The sequence below is a fragment of the Chelonia mydas genome, chromosome 6, assembly GCF_015237465.2.
Source record: "Chelonia mydas isolate rCheMyd1 chromosome 6, rCheMyd1.pri.v2, whole genome shotgun sequence".
Lineage (NCBI taxonomy): Eukaryota > Metazoa > Chordata > Testudines > Cheloniidae > Chelonia > Chelonia mydas.
Genome location: NC_051246.2, coordinates 58,565,236 through 58,590,662, shown reverse-complemented (window position 1 = coordinate 58,590,662; position 25,427 = coordinate 58,565,236). Strand labels below are relative to the sequence as shown.

General features: G+C 42.1%; 1 protein-coding gene across 2 annotated transcripts in view; it reads right to left on the bottom strand.

Moving 5' to 3' along the window:
* Positions 1 to 4,774: 4,774 nt before the first annotated feature.
* EXT2 (exostosin glycosyltransferase 2) overlaps positions 4,775 to 25,427 on the bottom strand; it is a 95,578-nt gene continuing 74,925 nt past the window's right edge. For both annotated transcript variants that reach the window (XM_037900094.2, XM_043548416.1), the window contains 4 exons: positions 18,539 to 18,682; positions 17,091 to 17,219; positions 15,897 to 15,979; positions 4,775 to 8,735 (listed from right to left, as the gene is read on the bottom strand). In XM_037900094.2, the coding sequence (XP_037756022.1) occupies positions 8,597 to 8,735; positions 15,897 to 15,979; positions 17,091 to 17,219; positions 18,539 to 18,682 (495 nt within the window). In that variant the 3' untranslated portion in view covers positions 4,775 to 8,596. The remainder of the gene's footprint in view (positions 8,736 to 15,896; positions 15,980 to 17,090; positions 17,220 to 18,538; positions 18,683 to 25,427) is intronic.

The window sequence follows — 25,427 nt, the reverse complement described above, 5'->3', positions numbered from 1 at the left end:
GTCACATTGAAGCCCGTGACCAAGGGTCTGAACCTCAACAAAAATAAAGTGCAAGTGGGGGTGTGGCAGGAAGCAGATTTTTACCACCCAGCTGAATGCTCCTGGAACCCATTGCTTCTCATGAAAGTGCTTATGCCTCACGCTCCTTGTGTCTCCATTAGAACCAACAGAAAATTCCAATTCACTCCTCAGTCCAATCCCTCATGAAGCATAACTTCAGTCAAAAATCTATCAAGAAGTGAACTAGCCATTCAGCCAAAAAATACCTTTGCGCACCAACACAAGTCTTCATTCACCATCTGATTATATTTATGGAAGCCTGGCTTTCCCTTCTCCATCCTCCTGTTTGTTTTCTCCCTCATTTGTATCTCGTCCAAGTTTCAGGCTCCACTCCTACCGTTAGATCTACTTGGTGGAGCCTTGCATTCATGCTGGAGGCCCATTGACTTCAAGGGTGCTCAGTGGAAGCTCAAGGATCTCCCCACATTGATCTGATTTCAGGATTGGGTTTCTGGTTGTATGTTTTTCGGGCAGCATTCTTGTCTAGCTGTTTTGAGAGTCCCCCGTCACACCTCTGGGTGCATTACAGTCATCAACAAACAACAACAACAACAACAACAGAAGTTTGCAGATTTACACTCTCAAAAGCATCATTCTTCACTGAAAATAAAATACAACAAAATGACAAAGTAACCAAACATACAAAAATTAAAGAGATGCTGTAAGGTTCAAATCTATGCTTTCTGTCTTTAAAAGAAGGATTATTTATTTATTTACAAGTGTTAATCTTTAGAATTCTTCCCATTTTTAATTATTTGTTTGACAGTTTTGCTTACTTTTTGCACTACACTCCCCTTGTGCAATTAAAACCATCTAGTCACGTTCACATTTGTGTACAGTTCTATGCATACTTTAGTAGACTGGTGCACCATTTTGGATGCCACAAACATGCAAGAGAAAATTATTCCTGCAAATGAAACTGTTTCCATAGTTATACAAACAGCACTATGGAAACATTTCCAGTGATGTTTGGTTTTGGAAAAGCTTGGTTTTAAACCAAACCTACATTTGGGACTTGAACTGACCTTTGTCCATATAAAAGCTGAACTATATTAGCCCAGAGGAGAAGAGGTGCAAAAGGAGTGGGCAGGACATGCATCACTGCTCTATATTCCAACTAATGCACCAGCCCAGCAAATGACAAAGTGGATTAGAAGATTCCAATTCAAGAAACAGCATTACTGGTTCTTCTGTACCAGTTCATAACAGAATACCTCCCCATAAGTGGCAGTCTCCATACAAGCTCTGATTCATTCCTTTATGATTGAACTCATTTCAGAGCCATGAGTGCCAGGTTATCATTTCATATATGTACATAGAGAATGACTGGGGAACTGTGTGGCTCAGAAGACTGGGGATGATGTATGAAGCCTTTCATTTTTATGCCTTGTATCACACAGTGACTGATGATGATTGAAAATTATTACCATCCTATAGCTGTTCATTGTGTCATGTGAAATGAGTTGCTGGAGTCTCAGGCCAGCTCTTCATGGACAAATGGCCTCCAAAAAACAAACAAACCCGCAACTCTTTGTGTTACGAGTTTCAGCAAAGAGGCTAAGTGAATGGGCCACAGGGACCGAGCTTCCTTGCAGCGACAGGGGACAGTGAAAAAGGAAGCCTGCATCACTGGTGCCTGTTGTGTGGACAAAACTTTAATCTCCACTGCTTGGCCTTGCACAGATACTGTAGAAGTATAGTAATCCCACGTCGTGGCCATCTCCCAAGGTGGGATAGAAAGGATTGCAGAGCTGTCACTCCAGTCTGGAGAGGAAGGAGTTAACAAAGCATTCCGTCTTTCTCCAAGTAAACAGACAATCAAGGCATTCAGGGATAAATTTGGAGAATTGCTGCAACCATCTCCAGAAAACGAAGACAGCGAGCAGGCAGCCTTGCAGTATTGCCAGGATTTCTGCTGCGAACATCCATCAGGGCTGTGCTGTGTTTCCTCAGGTGTGTAATGCCCTGGCCACCATCCCCACCACTCCATTTCAGCTAATTGCCTCAATTGTTGCTGTCACCCCTTAACGAAAACCACAAGTTGCCATGGAAGCAGCAGCTACGAGATCCTGGCAGACACTGGAATCCTGAAGATCAGCAGACACGGGACCGCTTACCAGCAGTTTACCTCAAACTACAATTACACTGAGCGCACTGGGAACGATTTTAAACCGCTTCAAACAAGGGCAGGCCAAGTCATGCTCACACGGATAACCACGACAGTCCTGGGGCTTTCCAGTGCTCCAGGAAAATGGCACTTAAGAAAAGGATGGCCATGTTGCTAAGACACAGGGCTGGGATGCCTGGGTTCTATTCCCAGCTTTGCCGAGGAAGACTGTGCAAGAACTTGGGTAACTCACAGCTTCTCTGCACCTCCATTTAGTCAACTGTAACAACAGGAACAATAAATACTGACTGACCTCCCAGAGTGGGTTAAGTGAGCAACTCACAGAGAGGGGAGTGGGAACGCTCTGAGTACCTGAAGCATCTTCACTTTATTGCTTGTGAGGTACGTGGACTTGCACACAAGTGTGGTGCGAGGCTAAAAGCCCCACTAACATCAAATGTGAATCTACACTGTCCTAGCTAACCTTGCTCTCAGACAGATTGCAATGAGGGGGGGGACAGAGAGGGAAGGTGGAATGCAGCATAAAGATCCTCCTCCTCCTCCCTACCCAGGTATGTTTGCAGACTGGTTTCTGGGAGCTGGATTTTTTTAGTGGCTTAAATGCTCATGTGAAGGGAGCTGCAGGTGTTTAGCTCAAGACCGTGCAGCTTCCAGCGGAGAGATGCAGTTATTGCTGGGCTTGGGGGAAGGTTTTTTGTTTTTTTTTTGCCACAACAACTTTCTTGGGCTCCCATTGTCTGTCAGTACGGTTCGAACTTCTCGATGGTCTTTGCTCTGCTCTTCGCAGCTCCTCAGCAAGACAGTGCAGCCAACTTAGCTTTTCCCAGGTTCCACCTCACATAGCATCTGCTATAGGCACTGGACAGTGCAGTTTTTGTCTTTGTTTCTCCCCCCTACCCCTGCTTTTACTGCAAGGAAGAATCTACGTGACAGCAGGAAAATGAAACATCCGTCCTGTAGAAGTGGAAGCTACTGTTTGATTTTGAAAAAAAATAAGCCCTGCAGCTGTTCCGATAAATTGAAAATCCGTGAGCCTTTAAAACTAATTCCAAGAAAACTGGAATACTTACCTTTGTCCTGCCTCAATTCCAGCTCAGATCATTACAATCTGCCTCCCTGAATCAGCCCACCACTTTTCACCTCTTGACCTACACGGTTGTAGTTTACAACCGCGGTGATTCTTCACTGCGGACGAGGCTGTATTTCATTGGTGGATGAGTAGATTTCTGTGCGGCCGATAAACCACTGTGGGATGCTTCCAAGCAAACGGCATTCTTATAGAGGTCTATTACGGCATAACAGACTCTGCTTCCATACTGCATCCGCACAAGCATCCACAGAGTGACCTCATTTGATAGAATAATCTGTCGTCATAAAGCTCAGGTCAGTATTTTCAAACCCAAATGCCTAAAAGTAAGCCTCCTAAATCCATACTTGGGCACCTTAACACAAGTGGCCTGCTTTAACGCTCACCCCTGAACGGAAAGAAATGGGAGTTGCAGGTCCTGAGAACCTTTGAAAATAAGGCCACTTTTATTTTCATATGGATTTAGGAGCCTAATTTAGGCATCCAGGGTTCGAAGAGCTGACCGTTGAGCTGAATATTAAATGCAGTTAGAAAGATAGTTGCTGCAGTAAAGCAAGTTAAAGTAATACTAGTGAAGGTACAACGGGGGGCTCAGTGTAAGAGCTGGAGACAGCAGGAAAGCAGCAGTTCAGAACGCTGGGGACTTAATCGGCATGTCCTGTAATCAGATAGCAGAGCTCTGAAGTGGGCAAGAGTCTGAGCTGACAAATCATTTACAGGGTCAGTGAGGCTAAAAATGTATCCCTGAGACTTGCACAATTGGCTGGGTAACCATCCCACTTTGTCCTCCTATACACATGACAAGGTGCCCCCCCCATCATTTCGATAATTTTGCAGCATGCAATGTATTTTAACAAACACATGGCAGTGTCTCTGAACAGAGAGGAAATAAGAAGCTGCCATTGCAAAGAATGCCACTGTCAAGATAGCTTATCCACCTGCCCTTCTCCCAAGATCCAGACCCTTCATGTTTGCAGCCTCCTTGTTTGTAAGGAAGTCCCCTTCTTTTATTCAGGTGGGTCATTTCAAAGGTCTCCCAAATTATCTCCTGAGCACATAACCCTTAATGCTGCAAAGAGTGACCACTCCCAGCAAAGTGGGAAGCGATGAATTCTGACACATCCATAGCATTACAATTAAACCATTGAGTAAAAGGGAAGTTATCCTTCCTCCCTGCCCCCCCCACCCCGAAACCTCCCCTCCCCAAACCTTCAATAGTACTGTCAAATAATGGCAAATCTACCCTCTCTGGAGGGGTATATGGGAAGAGTTTGTCCAGAGTAAAAGCTCCCACTGAAAGACACCAGCACCATTAACAGTTGTGAAGATGTTAAAATGATGATGATTATTTCTAGAGAGTGTTGTGGATATTCATGTTTTAATACAGATTTATTTAGCAAAAAGAACCAATCCCTGCAGTTTTCCTTTCAGAATACTTCCACAGTTCCTTATGGAATGTACACAATCACCTCTTCAGAAGTAAAATAGAACACAATCAATACTTTTGAGCTAATTTTTTTAATAAAACATACAAGCTGAACAGTTAACAATTCTCTTAATTTAATGACGGACAATAGAATCATCCCAATTCTCTCTCACACACACTTTGCTATTTTACAGTTTTTGAATCGTTTTCAGAAACAAACACAACAATTATAAATGGGTTGAGGAAGTGGCCCAGCTTATAGACTTAGACAGCTCCCCAACTTTATATTCTGGTCACTTTCCATACCACAGAACGGAGACATACCGTCATTAAATAGAGCTTGGAATATAAACACCTGTGAAATGATGCAGGACAAAATGTGACAGGTTAATTGACGTAATGGCTCTTGGGCTTATCAAGGAAGATACACTTGCTCAAGCACAAAAGATCTTGGTCATGAGGGGCTGTTGCCCACTTAGTGTCAAACCTAGAGATGACTTTAGGTGGGTTTCAGAGAGACAAGGTGGGTGAGGTAAAATTTTTTATTGGATCAACTTCTGCTGGTGAGAGAGACAAGCTTTCGAGCTAAACAGAGCTCTTCTTTGTCAGGCTACCACCCACCACTTCTATTTCTAGGCCGTCATATTCCCCCCAGTCTGAAATCTGCCTTGTGCTATAAGTGTTTGTGCAAAAACTACACGCACCCTTTGCCTATGAACTTGAGAAGGAACTACTAGGTTGCAGCAGTTTCAAGACTGTGTGCAGGGGAGAAGTTCTCTCTCTGGAACACTCCCAAACCTCTGCCATCCTGAGACCCCCCCACCTCTGGGTCAATTCAGTAGCATATTATGCTGTCATAATTTCCCTTTTAAAAACAAGCTGCTTAATGGAAAGTGAGCTGCAGTCTGTGGGACAAGGACATAATTCAGACATAAACTAACAGACTCAGGAAGTAAGTGCATGTGTGGAGGCTGCAGGGAAGAACTGCTCAGCAGCAGAGAAACAGTGTTCCTCACCCAGTGGTACCCCCTGTATGCAAAAAGTCATTAGCATTACCATCACCGGGACAGCTATCCCCGCCATTGCCTACTACCATCCCCCACAGCACAGTCAGAACACAGCAAAGACTGCAAGGTCCTAGAAACAAGTCCTAGAATTTATCGGTAATTAAAACATTCCCAAGAATGCGAGAATTTAGTTTACAGCAGGAGTGGGCAAACTTTTTGGCCTGAGGGCCACATCGGGTTTCCAAAATTGTATGGAGGGCCGGTTAGGGGAGGCTGTGTCTCCCCAAACAGCCAGGAGTGGCCTGGCCCTCGCCTCCTATCCAACCCCCCCACTTCTCGCCCCCTGACAGCTCCCCCGGGATTCCTGCCCCATCTAACCTTCCATTCCCTGTCCCCTGACCACTCCCGGATCCTCCACCCCTGACTGCCCCTGCTGCCCCATCCAACCCTCCCCCCACTCCTAACTGCCCCCCCGGGACCTCTGCCCCATACAAGCCCCCTGTTCCCCGTTCTCTGACCGCCCCGACCCCAATCCACACCCCCGAACTCCCCTGCCCTCTATCCAACCCCCCCTGCCTCCTTACCGTGCTGCCTGGAGTACCGGTGGCTGGTGGTGCTACAGCCACACCGCCCAGAGCACCAGGTCAGGCTACGGCTCTGCAACTGTGCTGCCTAGCCGCCCAGAGCGTTGCGCCAGCAGCGCGGGGTGCTGAGGCTGCGCGGGAGGGGAGGCAGCAGGGGAGGCGTCAGGCGCTAGCCTCCTGGGCCAGGAGCTCAGGGGCCGGGGAGGAGGGTCCCGTGGGTTGGATGTGGCCAGCAGGCCGTAGTTTGCCCACCTCTGGTTTATAGACACTTCCCTTGGGAGTTCTAAATTGAAGTATCCCCACACAGCTACTGTTCTAACAAGCTTCTCATTCCCAACACCTCCACGGTGTTGGGCAATGAGGGAAGTTTTACTGGGGTGACAGAAACAGGGAGCAGATGTTTCCTGTTTCTGGCCTGACTTCCATTTGATTTTTGCCATTGCTGCCTGTCACTCTCAAGGCAGAGGGATGAACTAAGAGTGCTAACACTTGCCCTGCTGTTTGGGGTTTGGCAGAACTATAAGAATGGTCATACTGTAACAGAAAGATTGTCCATCAAATATGATGCCTCCAACAGTTTGCTTAGTAAGGAAAGTGCAAACTGCCCATAATGCACCAAATAGATGGACACTATACCATTTGGGTAAAGAGGAGACTTCCTCTCTGGTTCCAGCTTGGGATCAGTTTATATGCTGGAGCACGAGGACTGATCATCCTTGAAAATTTTGTTGTCTCTAGTGTAGACAGATAATATTCAGATCAACTTTAACCATGGAGAAACAGCTTGACTCACCATAACAAATGTCTAACCTTTAAAAATTATACTAAGCCATTTGTTCAAGTAAGATCCTGTGGCACTGCGTTCTCTAGGTTAATCACAGGCTAACACTTGGCAATTTTTCAAATGAGAGCAGCTTGTGTGGGTTTGCTTGCTAAGTATGTGTTATTAATATATTCCACATACACACACCAGCTGTAAAGTGGAAGTCCTGCAGATGGAGGTGTATGACAATCTATCCTACAGCACATTGTTTTCTGAAGAGGGTTCACATATACAAACATGCATCTTAGCTGTTACCCCAGTACATGGGTACGCCAAATGAACAAACAACTGTTCCACCTTGATAAGAGCGAGCTTTGGGGATAGCAAAAACATAGTAAGGCCAGAAGATACATTTTCCTCTCCATAAAATGTCTTTTATATTGAATGGACTTCGCTTCTATGAGTATAGCAGAATACCTGAGGTTTATACACACATATGAGAGGTGTAGTGATGGTAGGGATAGTCTAAGGCCTGGTCTACACTGGAGGAAGGGGGCTCGGGGGGGGGGGGGGGGAGGGGGGGGAATCGACCTAAGATACGCAACTTCAGCTACGAGAATAGCGTGGCTGAAGTTGACGTACCTTAGGTCGACTTACCTCGCATCCTCACGGTGCGGGGTCAACTGCCGCCGCTCTCCCATTGACTCCGCTTCCGCCTTTTGCTGCGGTGGAGTACAGGAGTCGATGGCAGAGCAATCAGCGATCAATTTATCACGTCTACAGTAGACGCGATAAATCGATCCCCGATAGATCGATCGCTACCTGCCGATCTGGCAGGTAGTGTAGACGTACCCTAAGTCTTTAAATTAAGGAGACCGTCCCATTGGCTGTGATCTGTGTCAATTCCCACTGAAATATTTTTCATTTAATGCAAAAATGTTTAGCCCCCTAAACCCTATGACAAAAGATTGTATTATATTTTTTATTTTTTTTAAGAAAAGCATTTTTCTTGCTAAGCAAAAAAGCCAGGCAGGGATCTTTGTTGCTCAATTACTTAAAGCCAACAACTAACCTCAATGGAGGTAGGCATGCCATCCTCATAGGGGGAAAAACAGGCTGGATACATATTGTAGCCAGTATTGAAAGCAGTTTGCATTTATACTGGTGATTGCATCAAACTAAAAGAGTGTATTTAACGGAACAGGTGAGTCATGTAAGGCACCCTTACACAGCAAGATTCTGCTCTATTCTTCCGTATAAGCAACTTCCACTGGAAAAAAGCATTTGGCATTTTCAGTAGATTCAAGCATAGAGCCTGTCCTGTATTTGTCTGTAATACAGAAATAGCTTCTGTGCTCTGCATTACTGTTCTGTGTATTGTGAAGGACGGACTAATATATCAGAACCTGGCATTAATCCCCTTCCCCTCAGTTATAACCCACACGCTGGCATTTTCCTTCAAGGCCTCAGGCTCATCTTAGCACTGCTCATCTTTTTTCTCTCACTGTTTTTTATATTCAAGTTTGCCGCCAAGCTGCCTTTTACAAGCTGCCGATATTGGGGAAGCTCTTCAGTTTCTCAGGGAAGTCATCTTTGTACAGGACAGGATCAGCACGATGCTCCACCACTTTCAGGGGCATGGTCCCAAAGACAGAGGCAAACTTATTGATGCATTCGGACCTGTGTGAAAAAGACAGCAATGTAACTAAGTGACCATGCCAGCTGCTTACTCCCACCCCAAAATAACTAGTTTAAAAAGCGGCCTGTGGCATCTTATAGACTAACAGACGTATTGGAGCATAAGATTTCGTGGGTGAATACCCACTTCGTCAGATGCAAGTTTAAAAAGAACTCAGTAACCTTCTCTCATGTTCCTGGAAAGATTTCTCCACACTGGCTACTAGGAAATAGGAGAGGGAGTCTCGCTACACAGAGGGTTTGGAAGAGGGCTAGTGCTCTTTGATTTATCCATTTAATCACAGTGAAGAGCAAGGGGATGCTGCCAGCAACACATGTGCACATGGAGGTCAGAGCTTCCCCTCTCCCTCCCCCTAGAATTCCAGTCATTCTTAAAGCAACACATGCTGTAAAGTAGAACAGATTAGCTGCCAACACATCTCAAAGTGCCACTGGTGGGTCAAATTTAACTCATAATGAAGGTTTTGCAAAAAACAAGCATTTATGAAACTGAAGACCTATGGAAATGTTATTTCTGGTTTTTAGACTCCATCAGAAATGGTTTTTCTTTACTAAATAAACAAACATTCCTGTATGAAGTCAGCAGCATTGATTGTGCTTGGGATCCTAAAAGTGAAGCAGAATAAAAAACTAAAGTGAAACTGATGAGTCTGTCTGTCCATATGAAGCAAAACTGAACAGTAAAGCATCAAAATTAGTGAAAAATTAATTAGATTTCTGATCATTCTTTCACTTGTAATAATCTCAGGTGTCAGTAGCAGAGTAACAGAGCGGGTTATTTGTTTTTTTTAAAGTGCATGATTTTTAACCTTACAGTCCCCCTTTAATCTCTTCATTGCAAGGCAGGGAGTGGTGTAGGCAGAGTAAGGAAAACCTAGCTAATCTTATCTCAGCCAGTGTTTAGCTAATTTTAGGTCTGTGTTTAGCATAATAGTTTTAAAAAGCTTCTGACACTGAAAGTCACAGCAAGTGAGCCTCCAAGATGCTCAAACAATGGAGAGCCATTCACAAAATAAAGGGTCACTGCTTCTTTTGCTGATCACAAATTAAAAGAACAGACAAAAGAGTAGCAAGAATTTTGGCTAGAGAAAGCAAGCTAGGACTGCTCCAGACAGTGGTGTGCTGTAAACAGTCTCAGGGCAAGTCTCTCCAGCTCTCCACCCCCATGCTCACTTTCAACCCTTCTAAGGGTGAGGGGGTCATTCAGTCTCCAGTATAGCTTTCCTGAGCAGACTTGGCCAATCACACCAAGTGTGACAGTTTTGCAATGGGGACTGCTTCAGCACTACCCAACAAACTCTCAAGACTGGATTTCAAAAGTTAATTCCTCATCTTTTAAGCCATCCCTTAGCTCCCTGTTTAACTACAGTAAGAGTAAACAATTGAAAACAGAGTCAGAGTTTTTGAAAGTGCTACATTTCTGCACAGTTGTTTTCAACCTGTAACAGTCACTCTCGTACTAGCTTAAAAATGTGGAAAGGGTTTGAAGCTAAGCAGTGCAGACGATTCATGCTCTGCCCTCGCCCTCTTTTCCCCCCCCCAAAGGTGTTCAAATCCTTACAGTAGGAAACAAACAAGAAGGAGTTTGGAGGGTAAAATGGGAGCAACAGGGTGCATCACAGAACACCTGATAAATTGGCACAAATATTCTCTGCTCAGGAAAGGCCCAGGCCTGGAATAGTTAACGGAACTGTAGGTCAGAACTGAGGGAGAGAGAGAGAGAACCAGCTGTCAAAAATGTGGACTACCCAGGGCTGTTGTAGGGCCTAGTTAGGGTGCACTGGCAGAGAGAGGAATGTGGGGATTAGAGGAGTAGGACTAGAACAATATAGAGTGCAGCAGATTAGGATTCAGGGTCAAGGTTTTCAAAGTGATTTTTAGTGTCTCAATTTTTGGGTGTCCGCTCTGAGCCACCATCAAGGGCACTGATTTTCTGAAAGTGCCGAACATCCACCCTCTCACTAGTTACTTTTGAAAATTCTGGCTGGGGTGCATAATCCAAGTTGTGTGTTGAAGTCCTGCAAATGGAATAGCACAGAGTTCCAGGAGCTAGATGGACTAAAAGAACCGTGCGTGAGAAGTTTGCACGAGAAGTTTGTATAACGGCTGTCCCTCAGTGGCTTATGGAATACAGAGCCTTTCACTTCTAGGTTACGGTTTCAACTCCTGCCCAGACTAATAATGACTGAAAGTCATTGTAACATAGCAGTAGTCAGTTGTCTCAGTCTAGTTCCCAATGGGCAGGTGTCCACATCATAAAAGCCACTGTCAGAACTGACACTAAATGGCAGCCCAACAGCAAAAACCAAAACTGAATGGATCCTCTTCCCTCCAGAGGTCATCCATCTAGGTCAAAGATTAGGCAGAATGGCAGAAAACAGTGTAGGGAAATCTTACATTGCTGTGGCTCATGCTGTACTTATTCTGGGGATAGACTATTCAGGCTGCCAACGTGTCACGTGTAACCATCATGAAAGCTGCTTCATTTTAAAAAAATTATAAAAGGAAAAATCCAAATTAAAATCCTTAATGAACTTTCACCTTCACTCACAAAAGTCACTTCTCTGCAAACATCAGAACAAGGCTGAAGAACAGCATTTAAAAAAAAAATAATTTTAAACCAAAAAACGTGTCAGACACAAGTCGTACAATGTGTCTATGGGGAGAAGTGCCTCCCTAGCAGGGAAGCTTTCATCTCCTGCATGGAGCTGAACAGGTCCAGCTTGCATTCTGCAGGATCTGCCAATTCTGGATAACACAAAACAACAGACACCTAAAGCATTAAACATTTTATGCTAGGAAGCCAAGAAAACATAGTAGGTTATCTCATACAGAGGGGCAGGTGTTTTGGCTGGCAGCTTTCATAGCTCTGCACATTTAAATTAACACACGCATCTTTGCTTCCAAGAATTATTTCATCTTTTCCTTACTTTGCCAACACCACAGAATTGTGCTCAACATGAAATTAAGTTAGTGTGAATTGAAAAACAAGACTTCAGTTGGCTTTGACAGATTGGATCAGCTTTCTGGCCAATCAAGCCTTTGAATCAGTTCTCTCCCCTGTAACCAGACCTAATTTTAGCATAACCTCTCAGATAAGAAAAGAGTTCAGTTTTCATCATCTAGTCACTCCTTTCTCCCTGCTGAGACTGCCAACAATGGGCCCACAGATGGTTTTGCTAGGTGATCATCTGTCCTCAAGGAATAGGATGAAGATCACCAACTCTTTTCACATGTCACTAAACAGCCACCTCCTGGTATCTGTGGGTCACTGTGCTGGTTTTGAAAAAGAAACCCCAAAGCAAAAACTCTGTACCTCCATTAGTAGCCCTGTACACCATCCATTTCACAACAATAGATTGATCCCCGGTCATTTGGGCCTGGTACTAACTCAAATGCTAAGACCAACGTGTGCATTCCAGGGAATCACTAGTCTGGTATGCAAATGGACCTGTTATGGAACACTGTCATATATCCCAGGGCATCATTCTGGGCCCTGGATATTACATAGTTAACTATAAGAATTGTTCTTCAAAGTTTCTTGTTGACATGGGCACCTCTCTCATTTAGATTCTCTCCTAACCTAACAGAAGACAGTTGACATATCTGACCAGTGTCTGCATGAATTATAGGTATGGATGCTAAGCCCTGAAACCAAAGCAGAGTTCTATCCATTGCTAAGTTAATGGGAACTTGCACTGAGAATCCTGTAGTTTATCATCACATTAAAACAAATAGGTAGCTTATGGGATTCCATAAAAAATACCTGCAAGTTTTTCAGCTAGCGCCCACTAATTTCAAATTGACAGTAGTAACATGGGACTACATGGACCCTGACAGTTGGTTGGTATGTCCGCTCACACTCTTACAACAAGTAATGGTTTATACTGCTGAAGCCAGGTCAACCTAAAGAGTAAGGGCAATCTTTAAAATATAAAAATCAAATATGACTATAACCCAGTTGCGTATCACTGCAGTTCTTCTCCAAGGCGCAGTTGCTAAATTCCTTGCTAAATTCCTCTAGCTGGATAATCAAGTAGTTTTATAAACAAATTTGATTTGCTATTACTTTCTGACACTTTCTCCAGCTTAGTTATCTCCACTGGTAGAAACTTAAATGTGGGGAAGAACACAGTTTGAGAGTATACTCACTAAACTGTCAGTAACATTTTACTTTTGGGACACCATTATTGTTACATGATAGATAACATATCCTTTTGATAAAATTATAATGTTCTTTGGAATAGAGCCTGCATTTTTGCTGTGTGTTTTTTAAAGGGACTAGCATAGAATCACACATATACAAGCCTGGAAGAGACCTGAGAGGACATCTAATCCAGCCACTTGAGCTGAGGTAGGACCAAGTATACCTACATCATCCATAACAGATGTTTGTCCAATCTGTTCTTAAAAACCTCCATTGATGGAGATTTCACTACCTCACTTGGAAGCCTAGTCCAGTGCTTACCTATCTTTATAGTTATAACATTTTTCCTAATATCCAACCTAAATCTTCCTTGCTCCAGATTAAGCCAGTTATTTGTTGTCATACATTCAGTGGATACAGACAACAATTGATCACTGTCCTCTTTATGACAGGTTTCAGAGTAACAGCCGTGTTAGTCTGTATTCGCAAAAAGAAAAGGAGTACTTGTGGCACCTTAGAGACTAATCAATTTATTTGAGCATGAGCTTTCGTGAGCTACAGCTCACTCGGATGAAGTGAGCTGTAGCTCACGAAAGCTCATGCTCAAATAAATTGGTTAGTCTCTAAGGTGCCACAAGTACTCCTGTCCTCTTTATAACAGTCCTTAATACATTTGAAAAAAATGTATCAGGTTCCCTCTCAGTCTTCTTTTCTCAAGACTAAACATGCCCAGTTTTTTTAACCTTTCCTCATTTGTGTTGCTCTCCTCTGGACTCTCCCCAATTTGTATACATCTTTCTTAAAGTGTGATGTCCCAAACTAGACACTATACCCCAGCAGAGGCCTCACCAGTGACAAGTAGAACGGGATAATTACCTACCACATCTTACATATTACATTCCTATTAATACACCCCAGAATGGTATTTGCCTTTTTCACAACTGCATCCCATTAGTGGATCACAAACTGAATATGAGTCAACATAACCCCTAGACCCTTTTCTGCAGTAGTACTGTCTACCCAGTTATTCCCTATTTTGGAATGGTGCATATGATTTTTCCTTCCTAAGTGTAATAGGGTCCTGGCTCATAACAAACTCCTGGGTGTTACTGCAATACAAACAACACAACAACAACAACAACAGGAAAGAACTACCTCAGACAATACAGGAATGTAGTCCATTCCTCAGACAATACAGGATTGTTCCATATAGTATATTTTCTAGTGCTTCATCTAGTTTACGTTTAAATTTCCCAAGGCTTCCATACTCCTTCCTTGAGAAATTATTCTATACAACAACAGATCTCACTGTTAGGAAGTACTTCCTGATTTTCATCTGACTTTTTCCTTTTCTTAATTTAATCCCTTCTAGAGTAATATATCCTTGTAGCACTGTGAGGAACTCATCTCTGTCCTCGGTATTTACACTCTTCGGTACCTGAAGACTTTTATATCTCCATTTAGTCATCATTTAGCAAAGCTGTATATACTTCGCTCTTTTAATCTCGTGTCATAAAATCAATCCTTCCAGCCTACTAACCACTTTTGCAGCTATTCACTGAACTCACTTCAATATGTCAATATATTTCTAGTAATGAAGAGCACACAAATGAATGCAGTGTTCCAGGTGCAGTCTCATCAGAGCAATGTGGAGAGGGTCTGTAGATGTTGTGGTGATAAGTGCATTCAAAATATCTACAGCTAGACAATTTCCTTCCTGTTTCATGACTTGATGCCCCTGCAGCTAAGGCTTCCATTGGCCTATTTTACTGCCCTATCAGCCACAAACATGTCTAATTTGTTGTTTACTATCATCACTAGTATAGGTCTCCCGCAGCATTATTGCTTCCGTTGTTTCTTCCTCCCATGAAGGGGAGGCATGTGTGCATTTCAGATTATTTTTCTCCAGATGTGTTTGTGACCAAATGCATTATTCCGTGCACTTGACAAAATGAGAATGACTGATAAAAAGTAAGTCTGAACATAAAATATGCAGCAGTATAACTGATCTTGGAAGGAAGAAACATATATACTAACCACTCAGCAGACTATAGCCACGAGGCCTGCAGAGGAGACACAACAGACTAAAGAGCTCATAGGACATGCTTGGGGTATGTAGGTGTGTCAGTTCTGGGATTCTGGCTAAACTCCAAACAAATAATTAAGAAGTAATATTTTATTCTCAGATAGCCCTTTATATACAAGCATCTCAAAGCACTTTACAAAAGGTAAGTAAATATTTTCCCTGTTGAGAAGTTGAGGCACAGAAAGCTTTAGTGTCTTTTCCAAAGTTACAAAACTAGTCAACTGCAGACTGCAGAACAGAACTCAGATGTTTCTGATTCCCAATATTTTGCTCTAAAACCTTTACAAAACTGTCTCTCCAAATACGTATCACCTTTCAAAAATAATTCGCCCTATCATATAATGTTGCAACCACTGTTAAATAGCTGCCATGTTCAACCACACAGGTGACTGCACTTCAGCAGGAGAAGTGGGCTTTGGGATCTTTGGAGGAAAGAGACTGTATAAACATCAGCTATTACAGCATCAGTAACACTTCCCCTTTATCAGTCATTTTTATCCTTGTTAGCCAATTGCTCTCTGACAGTTTATCAACTTCCTGTGTTTTTAAAAATGTTTGAACACTCATTACATTTAAATTTCCATCATAAAATGAAAAATTTGTATAAAAACTATTGTTGGCAACCTAAATTTCATACAATCTGTGTGTTTTACAACCGAGCTGTTGAACTGGGTGCCCTTTCAAAGCTCTTCCTTTAAACAGATTACTTGTCACTACAGATCACATGCAGTGCGCCCTATTATGCATTGTAGGAATCACCCCATATGTGGGTTGACCAGATTTAGATAGCAATTTCAGAGTTCAGGAATATGGGCAGTAGACACTTTTAATCCTAATTTCAGAGAGACCTAGAAACTGGCCCTGGGAATCACAGTGAGGCACCCTCAGCAATGAAAGGAGGCCCACTCACCTTTCCACCATGTGTGTCTGGTCCAATGACAATCCATCTATGGCTGTGCACTCTGGACATTTAAACTTCTTTCGTGGGGTCACCTGCACAAAGGCACGACAGACATCATCATTGACAGAAGGGATATTAATCCCCTTGGTTGGAAAGTAGAGCAATGCCTCTGAACATGCCTGCAGTGTAAGTCGAGCCCTCTGAAAACTTTAAAAAAAGCCATGCCATTCCCTCATTCAGCTCCATCTGGCCCGGCTAACTGCAAAATTCACAGGGGCCCAATAAAAATGGTTTGGAGGGGTTTTGCCTTCTGTAACCGAAAAGTGGCGGCGATGACAAGCTCCTTAATTCCTGTTTAATGACTGTTTTCTCACTGCCAAGGTCCCTGTATAAACACCATTTGTTCTTGCAGCCATAACAGTGATGAAATATAGCTTCCCATACTTCACCGTAACCTTAATCCAACAGACGCTCTTTTGCTCACTTGAGTTAATAGCTGACTGGCAAACTCTGCAAGACTCTCCCAATTGCATTGAGGTGCCAAATTACTCTACAGTGCCCTTGTACAGCTCAAAACTTTTTCAGAAAAAACACACACTTTATCTTCTAAAGACTTTTCTAGGAAACACAGCCACCAGTCCCGGTAAATGATGATAGACAGGAGGGAAAGCGGACCTTGCTAATTGAAGTAATGCCTGGCAGCCTCTAAATCTCATTCCAAGTTGACACACTTTGAAATGAATGTACAGAGTGAATGTCCAGACCTGAAAACATGTCGAAATATGTCAGGAAATTAATTCAGGGATAAAAAGTTCATTTAAAACTGATCTTGCAATTAACATTCTTGCAATTAACATTCCTATAAATCAGCTGTTGCCAGTCAAGATACACAGGGTGAGGATAGTTGGAGATTTTTTCCTCCCAGCAAACTCAACAAATATTTTTTTATAATTTAACTTATCCTCTCTGTGTAGGCAGCCACAATGATCAATAGTCAATCCTGTGTTCCCAACTGGCATGCTAGTCTCAATGAACTGGGCTATTCCTATTGTGGAAGGAAAACAGAATCGTTCCAGAGGTAAATGAGAGGAAGAAAGCAGATAAAGGAGGATATTCAAAACCCACTAAACTGAACTCACATATCAATTTGTGACATTTTTGTATTAGAGAGATACATCAGATAAAAGTTGCTGAAAATCAGACCTTAATAACTGCTTTGCCAGTAACATTTGCCACTAGAAAATTCATGGCGATATCTTCACAATTCATGTGGGCGTCCACCCAGTTCTTGATGTCTCCAGGCATTTTGTAGGTGTAAAGGTAGTTAAAATACTGCAGGATAGAAAGATAAGGGAGAAAGGAGAATGCAACTTTAAATACATTTACAGTGACTGCCTGCCTCCCTGCAAAATATTCCAGTTATTGGGAACAGTAGACAACTAAGGAATGGAATGTGAGCAAACCCTGATCCTCACAGTCTAGCGGTTGGAGCTGCATTTGTGACATTTCACCTTAAAAGTGAAAGAGTTGCTGCTTCCTTTTAGCCAGTCACAGCTTTAGCCTGCTAGGCACACAAAGATGGCTCTCTTATTTGTGCACAACAACTGTGCCTTCTTTGCCACACCCCATGTGTAGAAAAAGGAAATATTTCTGCATTTGCTTTTCTTCTTTTAAAACTTTAATTGCAATCCTGTATTCACTGTGCAGTAACACGCCCCACAAACTTATACTATTTAATTGTGTTTTTCTATAAGTTCACCAAAACAGTTCTAGACAGAATAGGTGTTTCTATAGCAAGAGCAGGAGAATATAGCTTTAGGAAGGTCTGCAACTGGTTTTTGAATTGCTCTAGAAACTGTAACCATAGCCTCACGAAATGAACTCCAAACAACAGTGCAACAGATGTGGACAAAAACACACCCCATCCTTTTAAATATTTAATATGGGGTATTGTTGGAGTCTCTTCTGCATCTCCAGGCACCTTGCTTGCTCTTAGGGTGCCTGCACCTTCTCACTTTCTAAGAATGCATCAGGTAATATTTTGTGCCTCCACAAAAAGGTGGATAGAGACCATCACTGACAAAAGACAACAAAGAGGGAAAGGGGTCAAACATGAGAGCCAGATTTTCAAATGGGCCCAGTTTATTCTCAGTGGAAGCTGCTGAGCCCTTCTGAAAATCTGGCCACTTTATTTAGATGCCTAAGGAGAGGAGCATCTCTTCTGAAAATATGGTCCTTTATTTACAAACACAATTGCATTGCCGTAATTAGGGTTGAGAAAGACATTTGAAAGTTCAAGTATAAGTCAGGAGTTTCCCAAAAGTTGTATATTAAATTGCAAGCTCTTCAGGGCAGGGACCACATCTTCCTATATATTTGTACAGTACCTAGCTCAATGTGGGTTCTATCTGGATATAAAAAAATACATTGATTTTTCTTTTTTTTTTTTCCTATTTAACTCCCACACACACAATTCACAGAATACCTTTCTGTGCCATCAATATTATACCACTTTTAAAAGTTTTGCAATGCCATCTGTAGTAAATGACCAAAAAAGCAGTACAATAAAATGAAGACTTGAATTCTCAAATGAAAAATTATCAGAAATGTTAGTCCATAAACTTCCTATTTATCTTGGAAATCAGTGCTACCTTGTGATAAAAAGCTGCTCCAGTAAGCACCATGGAGACTTCATTGGTCCACTCTGATTCATACTTCCATTTGTTCATCTCATGGTCCCACAGATGCAGGCGACCTGGATACCCAACCAGCCTGTCAGGAAACTCCCGCCAAACCTGCAGAGAGTAACAGAGGTGTTAAAGCCAGCACTGGCACAAACAGTGAGCTTACTCAATTGAAACGATTCAGGGACGCTACTTAGAGAAGTTACATTTATACTGTTCCCTGGACCACTCCACCAACTCCCACAGGGAAAAAATACTCAAGCAGGTGAGACAGCCTAGCATTTAGATCTTGGCAGAATGCACTGTACATTTAGGGAAATTTGCATTGTGTAATAGCTGTTCAGCCCCCACGCTTTGTACAGTTCATTCTTGCTTAGTAAACAAAAATCTTTTGATGAGTTTTTATAGCTCTGAACAAGAGTATAGCTATTTAACTTACATTTTCTATACATGTTCCCATCACTGCCAGTTCTCTGAGTTAGGTGTTAAATTCAGAAGCTAGGGATGGGAAAAGCCTATTGGGTTCCAATCTATTAGGGTTCTTTTCTCTTGGGCCATTGAAGGATTGTTCTTTATTTTCTATTGCTTTCTCCAGTCTAGTTTTAAATGGCTCAAGAGGCTTCTATCATTTCCCTCAAAAATTATAACACAAACTAACAAATTTCTCCATTACGAAGCTTTCCCTGACTCAACCTATTTCTGCCCCTTCATTTCCCCCAAGCCCCCACGTGCTTCCTTAAATGATCCTAAACAGCTTCATCTTTCAAACTGCTGCTACTCAGTTCATTCTGTGACACTAATGTGAGCATTTGTGACATTAAAATTCACAGTGCTAGAAGAAGCTTCTATTGAGAAACAAGGAATTTTGAAATAATGAATGTCTGGGAAGGAAATACATGTAAGTAACTGTTTTATTTTGAGTTTGTTTTAAAAGAACCCAACATTTTCAAGTGTGGATGTGGCTCTTTAATTAATGCAAGAAGACAGGAAAACAGCACCAATTTTCCTGTTAAAGGGAACACAACTGTTCTGCTCAAAAAGTTAACATTGTTTAAGAGCCAAGCATGGTTAAAATGGAACTTTACACATGGTGGTTAAGGCTACAACCTAATCTGCTCTCAGGAGTGACGTTGGGTCTAATACGCCGCTTTCCTTTAACAGGGACATGTTCAAAAGCTACATGTTATATTTCTTTATATTCTTCAATGGGTGCTTTGGTGAAGCTATTGCTACATGACAGGCGTCTTTGCCCTTGACTTGTTCCAGGCAGCTGGATACAATCAAGATACCATCCTTGTCACTTCATACATTACTCTGCAGCTGACTACAGGATCAAACACAAGTGGGCAAGAACAGGGACAGGGCATCATTAATGCAGCCCCCGTTCTACACGATGCTGGCCACATTAAACAACAGACAATTTCCCAGGAGGGGAAAACGGATACAGTGTTCAAATTATTTACTAGGAGCAAATACTAGTGAAATATATGGGATTTTCTATTTGGCAATAACGAAGGTAACATTTATTTTGTGCCACTAATTTTAACCTTACAGCATTATTTTTATCCCAGTGAGTGTCAGACCCACTTGGATATGATGCCTGACTGTTAAAGCTTAAAATATAGCGTAGGGCCACAAATATTTCTGATTCAGATTGGTGGGGTGCAAATGCAAATGCAAACTAAACCATTCGTGTCCAGGTTTCACTCTCTCTACATGTCAGCAAGGAATTCCCTTTAACTGCCTCATCTTCATTCCATAAGCATTCCATCTTCATTCACCCATAAAGCTGGATTCACAGCAAAAGGGTTATCAAGAGTGCTATTTTACTGAAAGTCACATTGTGCAATTTATCTGCAATTCCCTTAGTCAGGGCACCTCGTACATGCCAGTGCCTTTTAACGACATGACTTGGACTGTAAAAACTCTACTAAAGTAAAGTAAGATAAAACAGTCAGTACTAGTTCTTGACCTGTCTCTTATAGGCTTCTACTGTAGGTACATTACTACTATTTTACATTTCTATAACCCTTTCCATTCAAAGATCTCCACACCTTTTGCAACTGTCAATGATTATACTTTTGGAATTCCCCATAGGAGGAAAATTATTATCCCTATTTTACAGATAATAAGACATGCCAAAAATCACATCGAAACCAGGAACGAAAATCAGATCTTCTGACTCTGACCAGTACCTTAACCATAAGACCACCTTTCCTAGTAATTACAGGGCATGATCTCAGTAGTATCTAAGTAATTATGTGAGAGAGCCCTCTATTAGAAGGCTACTGCAGGCAAAAAATGTCTTTGGAAGCTTTATAGCTCTCAAGAGAGAAGAGGCACTCAAGTTTTTGTCATAACTGGGTGTCATCAGCTGATAAGGAACTATGTGACTGCCAAAGAACCCAACAAAGGCTTAAATTACATTCCACTGCTTCTTTATAACATAGTTTCAAAATATCAATGCACAGCAGAACAAGTATACAGCTCACAGCCCCCTCCTCCCCAAGTCCTATTGCAACTTTCCTAGGACTTATATTTTTAATTATTACATTTTAAATTTAAAAAACCCGACTGTCCCCAACTGTTGAACTGCACCACAACATAAGCTATTGAGGCTCAGCAAAGGATTTGAGAGAACACAGCAGATTTGTAACACACACTCACAGCTAAGAACTCCTGTACAAAGAATGACATGCATATTGAAGGCAGCTGAAGGAAGGATTAAACTCAACTACTGCTTCCCAAGGGACTGCAGTGCCCTTGTAGCATAGGAAAGGCTGCTTCATATTCCTTTTAGCTTTGCTGCTCCTTCAGTGAGAGATTTGCTAAAGTCCCACTTGACAAAGTAAAAACTAGGTTTTATGGACGGTGGCTTACAGACTTCTAAAAGCACCAATGCAGGACGCACTACTAGCTTCTGGCCTCTGGAAACTGACAGCCTGCAGCAGCTAAAATATATAACCCAGTTGTTTCAAACAAAGATTGCTTTTAAAACTACTGCTAGTGAACTCAATGGAAATGTTGGTTTTTTCCTAATGTTCATCAGTAGTTCATTCGATGGCTGTTCTTGGAAGGACTCCAGATAGCTACCTTCAATTCATAGCCCAAATCAATACAAGTACTTCCACAGTCAAGTTAATACATCCAGCTTCTGTTTCTACGGGAGATTTCACAATAGCTTATACTTAACCTTAGACTTAATATTCATTTCGTATTACTGTCCTTTTTTGATTTGAGGGTTAGCTGCCATGTATGAATCTGCTAGGAATCCTTGACACTTTGGCTTGTGATCTTGACATTTCTCTAAAGATAAGGAAGGTCGGGCTTGGATGGGAGATATTTAAGAAAATCCTTAAGTGCTGACAATTCAGTAGGGAGTACTCATCTCACTTGTCAGCACAGTTCCAATGCTTCAGCATGATAGAGTATGAATGCTTTTAGACAAGCCATCTTTCGTAAAATCCTAGAAAAGTAGGGCTGGTGGGGTATTTGAGAGGTCATCAAGCCCACTGAGCTATGGTAGGACCAAGTACACCTAGACCAATCGTTTTCAAACTGTGAGTCAGGACCCCTAATGGGGTCGCCAGGGCTGGTGTTAGACTTGCTGGGACCCGGGGCTGAAGCCGAAGCCCAAGTGCCACCACCTGGGGCTTTAGCCCTTGGGCTTGGGCTTTGGCCCCCGAGCTTGGGGTGGCGGGGCTCTGGCTTCAGCTTTGTCTCCCCAGCCCAGCATGGCAGGGCTCGGGTGGGCTTAGGCTTCCGTCCCCCTCCTGTGGACATGTAGTATTTTTTTTGTTGTCAGAAGGAAATTGCGGCACAATGAAGTTTGAGAACTGCTGACCTAGACCATCCCTGACAGGAATTTATCCAAACTGTTCTTAAAAACCTTCAATGAGGGGATTCCACAACCTCCTTTGGAAGGTTAGTCCATTGCTTAACTATCCTTATAATTAGAAAGATTTTCCTAGTAAACCTAAATCTTCCTTGCTGCAGATTAAGCCAGTTACTTTTTGTCTTACCTTCAGTGGGCATGGAGAACAACTGATCACTGTCCTCTTGATAACAGCCCTTAATACATTTGAAAACTTATCAGGTTCCCTCTCAGTCTCCTTTTCTCAAGACTAAACATGCCCAGGTTTTTTTTTAAACCATTCCTCATAGGTCAAGTTTTCGAAACCTTTTATCATTTTTGTTGCTCTCCTCTGGTCTCTCTCCAATTTGTCTACATTTTTCCTTAAGAGCGGCATCTGGAACTGGACAAAGTATTCCAGCTGAGACCTTGCCAGTACTGAGTAGAGTGGGACAATTATGTCCCACATCTTACATACAAAATTCCTGCTAAAATACCCCAGAATATTAGCTTTTTTCACAACTGTGTCGCATTACTAACCCATACTCGTGATCCACTGTAACTCCCAGCTCCTTTCCAGCAGTAATACCGCCTATCAGTTATTTCCCACTTTGCAGGTGTGCATTTGATTTTTTTCTTCCTAAGCCTAGTACTTTTCACTTGTCTTTTCTGAATTTTATCTTGTTAAGACCAAATCTCCAATTTGTCAAGGTCATTTTGAATTCAGCTCCTGTTCTGCAAAATGTTTGCAACCACTCCCAGCTTGCTGTCCTTCACAAATGTTATAAGAATACGCTCTGTTCCATTATCCAAGTCATTACTGAGAATAGTGAATAGCACTGGACCCAAGACTGACCCCAATGAGACACAATAGATACATCCCCCAGTTTGACTTCGAACCATTAATAACTACTCTGAGTATGGTCCTTCAACCAATTGTGCTCCCACCTGAATTAATTCATCTAGACCACATTTCTATGGTTTGCTTATGAGAATGTTAAGTAGAACTGTATTAAAAGCCTTACAAAATCAAGATACATCACACCTACAGTCTCCCACTCTGCACTAGGCCAGTAACCCTGTCAGAGAAGGAAGCTGGTGAGGCATGATTTGTTCTTGACAAATCCATGTTGGCTATTCCTTATACTCTATTATTCTTTAGGGGCTTACAAAATGATGGTTTAATAATTTGTTCCAGTATTTTTCCCACGTATTGAAGTTTGTCTGACTGGTCTATAATTCCCTGTGTCCTCTTGGCTTCCCCTTTTTCAAGACAGCTACTAAATTTGCTCCTTTTCAGGCTTCTGAGACCTGAGTTCTCAAAGATCATTGCTAACAGTGCAGAGATTGCTTCAGCTAGTTCCTCAAATACCGTATGATGAATTTCATCAGGCCTGGGTAACTCAAATACATTAATTTGTCGAAATATTCTTTAATCTGTTCCTTCCCCCTTGTTGTTAATATTAACTGTGTTAAGTCTCTGGTCACCATTAACCTTTTTACTGATGACTGAAACAAAACAGGCATTAAACACCTCAGCCTTCTTGACGTTATGCATTATTAGCTCTTCTTCCCTGCTAAGTAGAAGACTTACACTATCCATCTTTCTCTTGCTTCTAATATATTTATAGAACCTCTTATTGTCTTTTATGTCCCTTGCTAGTTGTAACTCATATTGTGCTTTAGTCTTTCTGATTTTGTCCCCTAGATGCTTGTGCTATTCTTTGGTACTCCTCCTTAGCAATCTGTCCATGTTTTCACTTTCTGTAGGATTTCTGTTTGATTTTCAGGTGATTAAAGAGCCCCGATGGAGCCATACTGGCCTCTTACTATTCTTCCTATCTTTCTTTGGCATCAGGATAGTTTGCAGATGAGATTTCAAAACAGAAGTTTGACAATCTGGGCTTATTAAAGATCTTAGGGTACTAGCATATCATAGAATATCAGGGTTGGAAGGGACCTCAGGAGGTCATCTAGTCCAACCCCCTGCTCAAAGCAGGACCAATCCCCAATTTTTGCCCCACATCCCTAAATGGCCCCCTCAAAGATTGAACTCACAACCCTGGGTTTAGCAGGCCAATGCTCAAACCACTGAGCTATTATACAAGAACAGGATATTAATCCAAGTGTCCAAGCCTAATTCCAAAATGAGTGTTTATATTATGTCTCACTAAAGTGCCCTCTGTAGTTTCACTTAGATACAGTGTGCTTTACCTCTTGGCCCAAACTATTGTGTAATGTTGCTGTGCAATAAAAAAACAGCTGCCACCATCCATTCCAGAGGTGGCTTGAGTGATTTCTTCTTGTAGAGCACAATGGATGAAAGCTGCTATTGTAATAAAGATATGAGCAATGGATGCACCAAATTAAGAGTTTTCTGATCTATTTTAGAACCAGTAGCAGAAAGAATAAAGTAGTTCCAAAAGAAGGAAATAAAGTGTAGTCCTATAAAAGTGAAATGCTGTGGCTCTCCTATGTGGAGTAAGGAAAATGCAATAAATTGGGGCTCTGGATCTTTCTCTCTCACACTCCATGGGCAGTCTTTTCTCGCTAGTGTTGCTGTTAAACAACATAAATAAGAATCCTAGACCAAGACAACAGATGCCTTCCATGATTCCAATTTGAAGAAAAAAAAATTTACCGCAACAGCAGAGTTAGTTTAGAGAAGTCTCAAGGGCGGCATGTAGGTTCCAAACATAACATAACATACAAATCCTCTTTTAGAAAGCAAAATGGTTACATTATTCCTGCTTTGAAGGGGAGAAAGATTGTACTAAGAACCACCCTTTTACTGGGGCTATCCAAAACTTTAATTAAGATCACTTTTTGATTAACATGGATGTAATGGGTGTAATAAATCCATCAATGAGCAGGCCATGATTTTTACTTTTGAAGTATGGCAGAAAAATTGAGACCTTCAAAAGTGAACCTTGGGGTAAGGCAAGACAACCATTGAACAGAAGCAGGCAATATGTTTACAATTCCAACCAACTGTGGCCAACT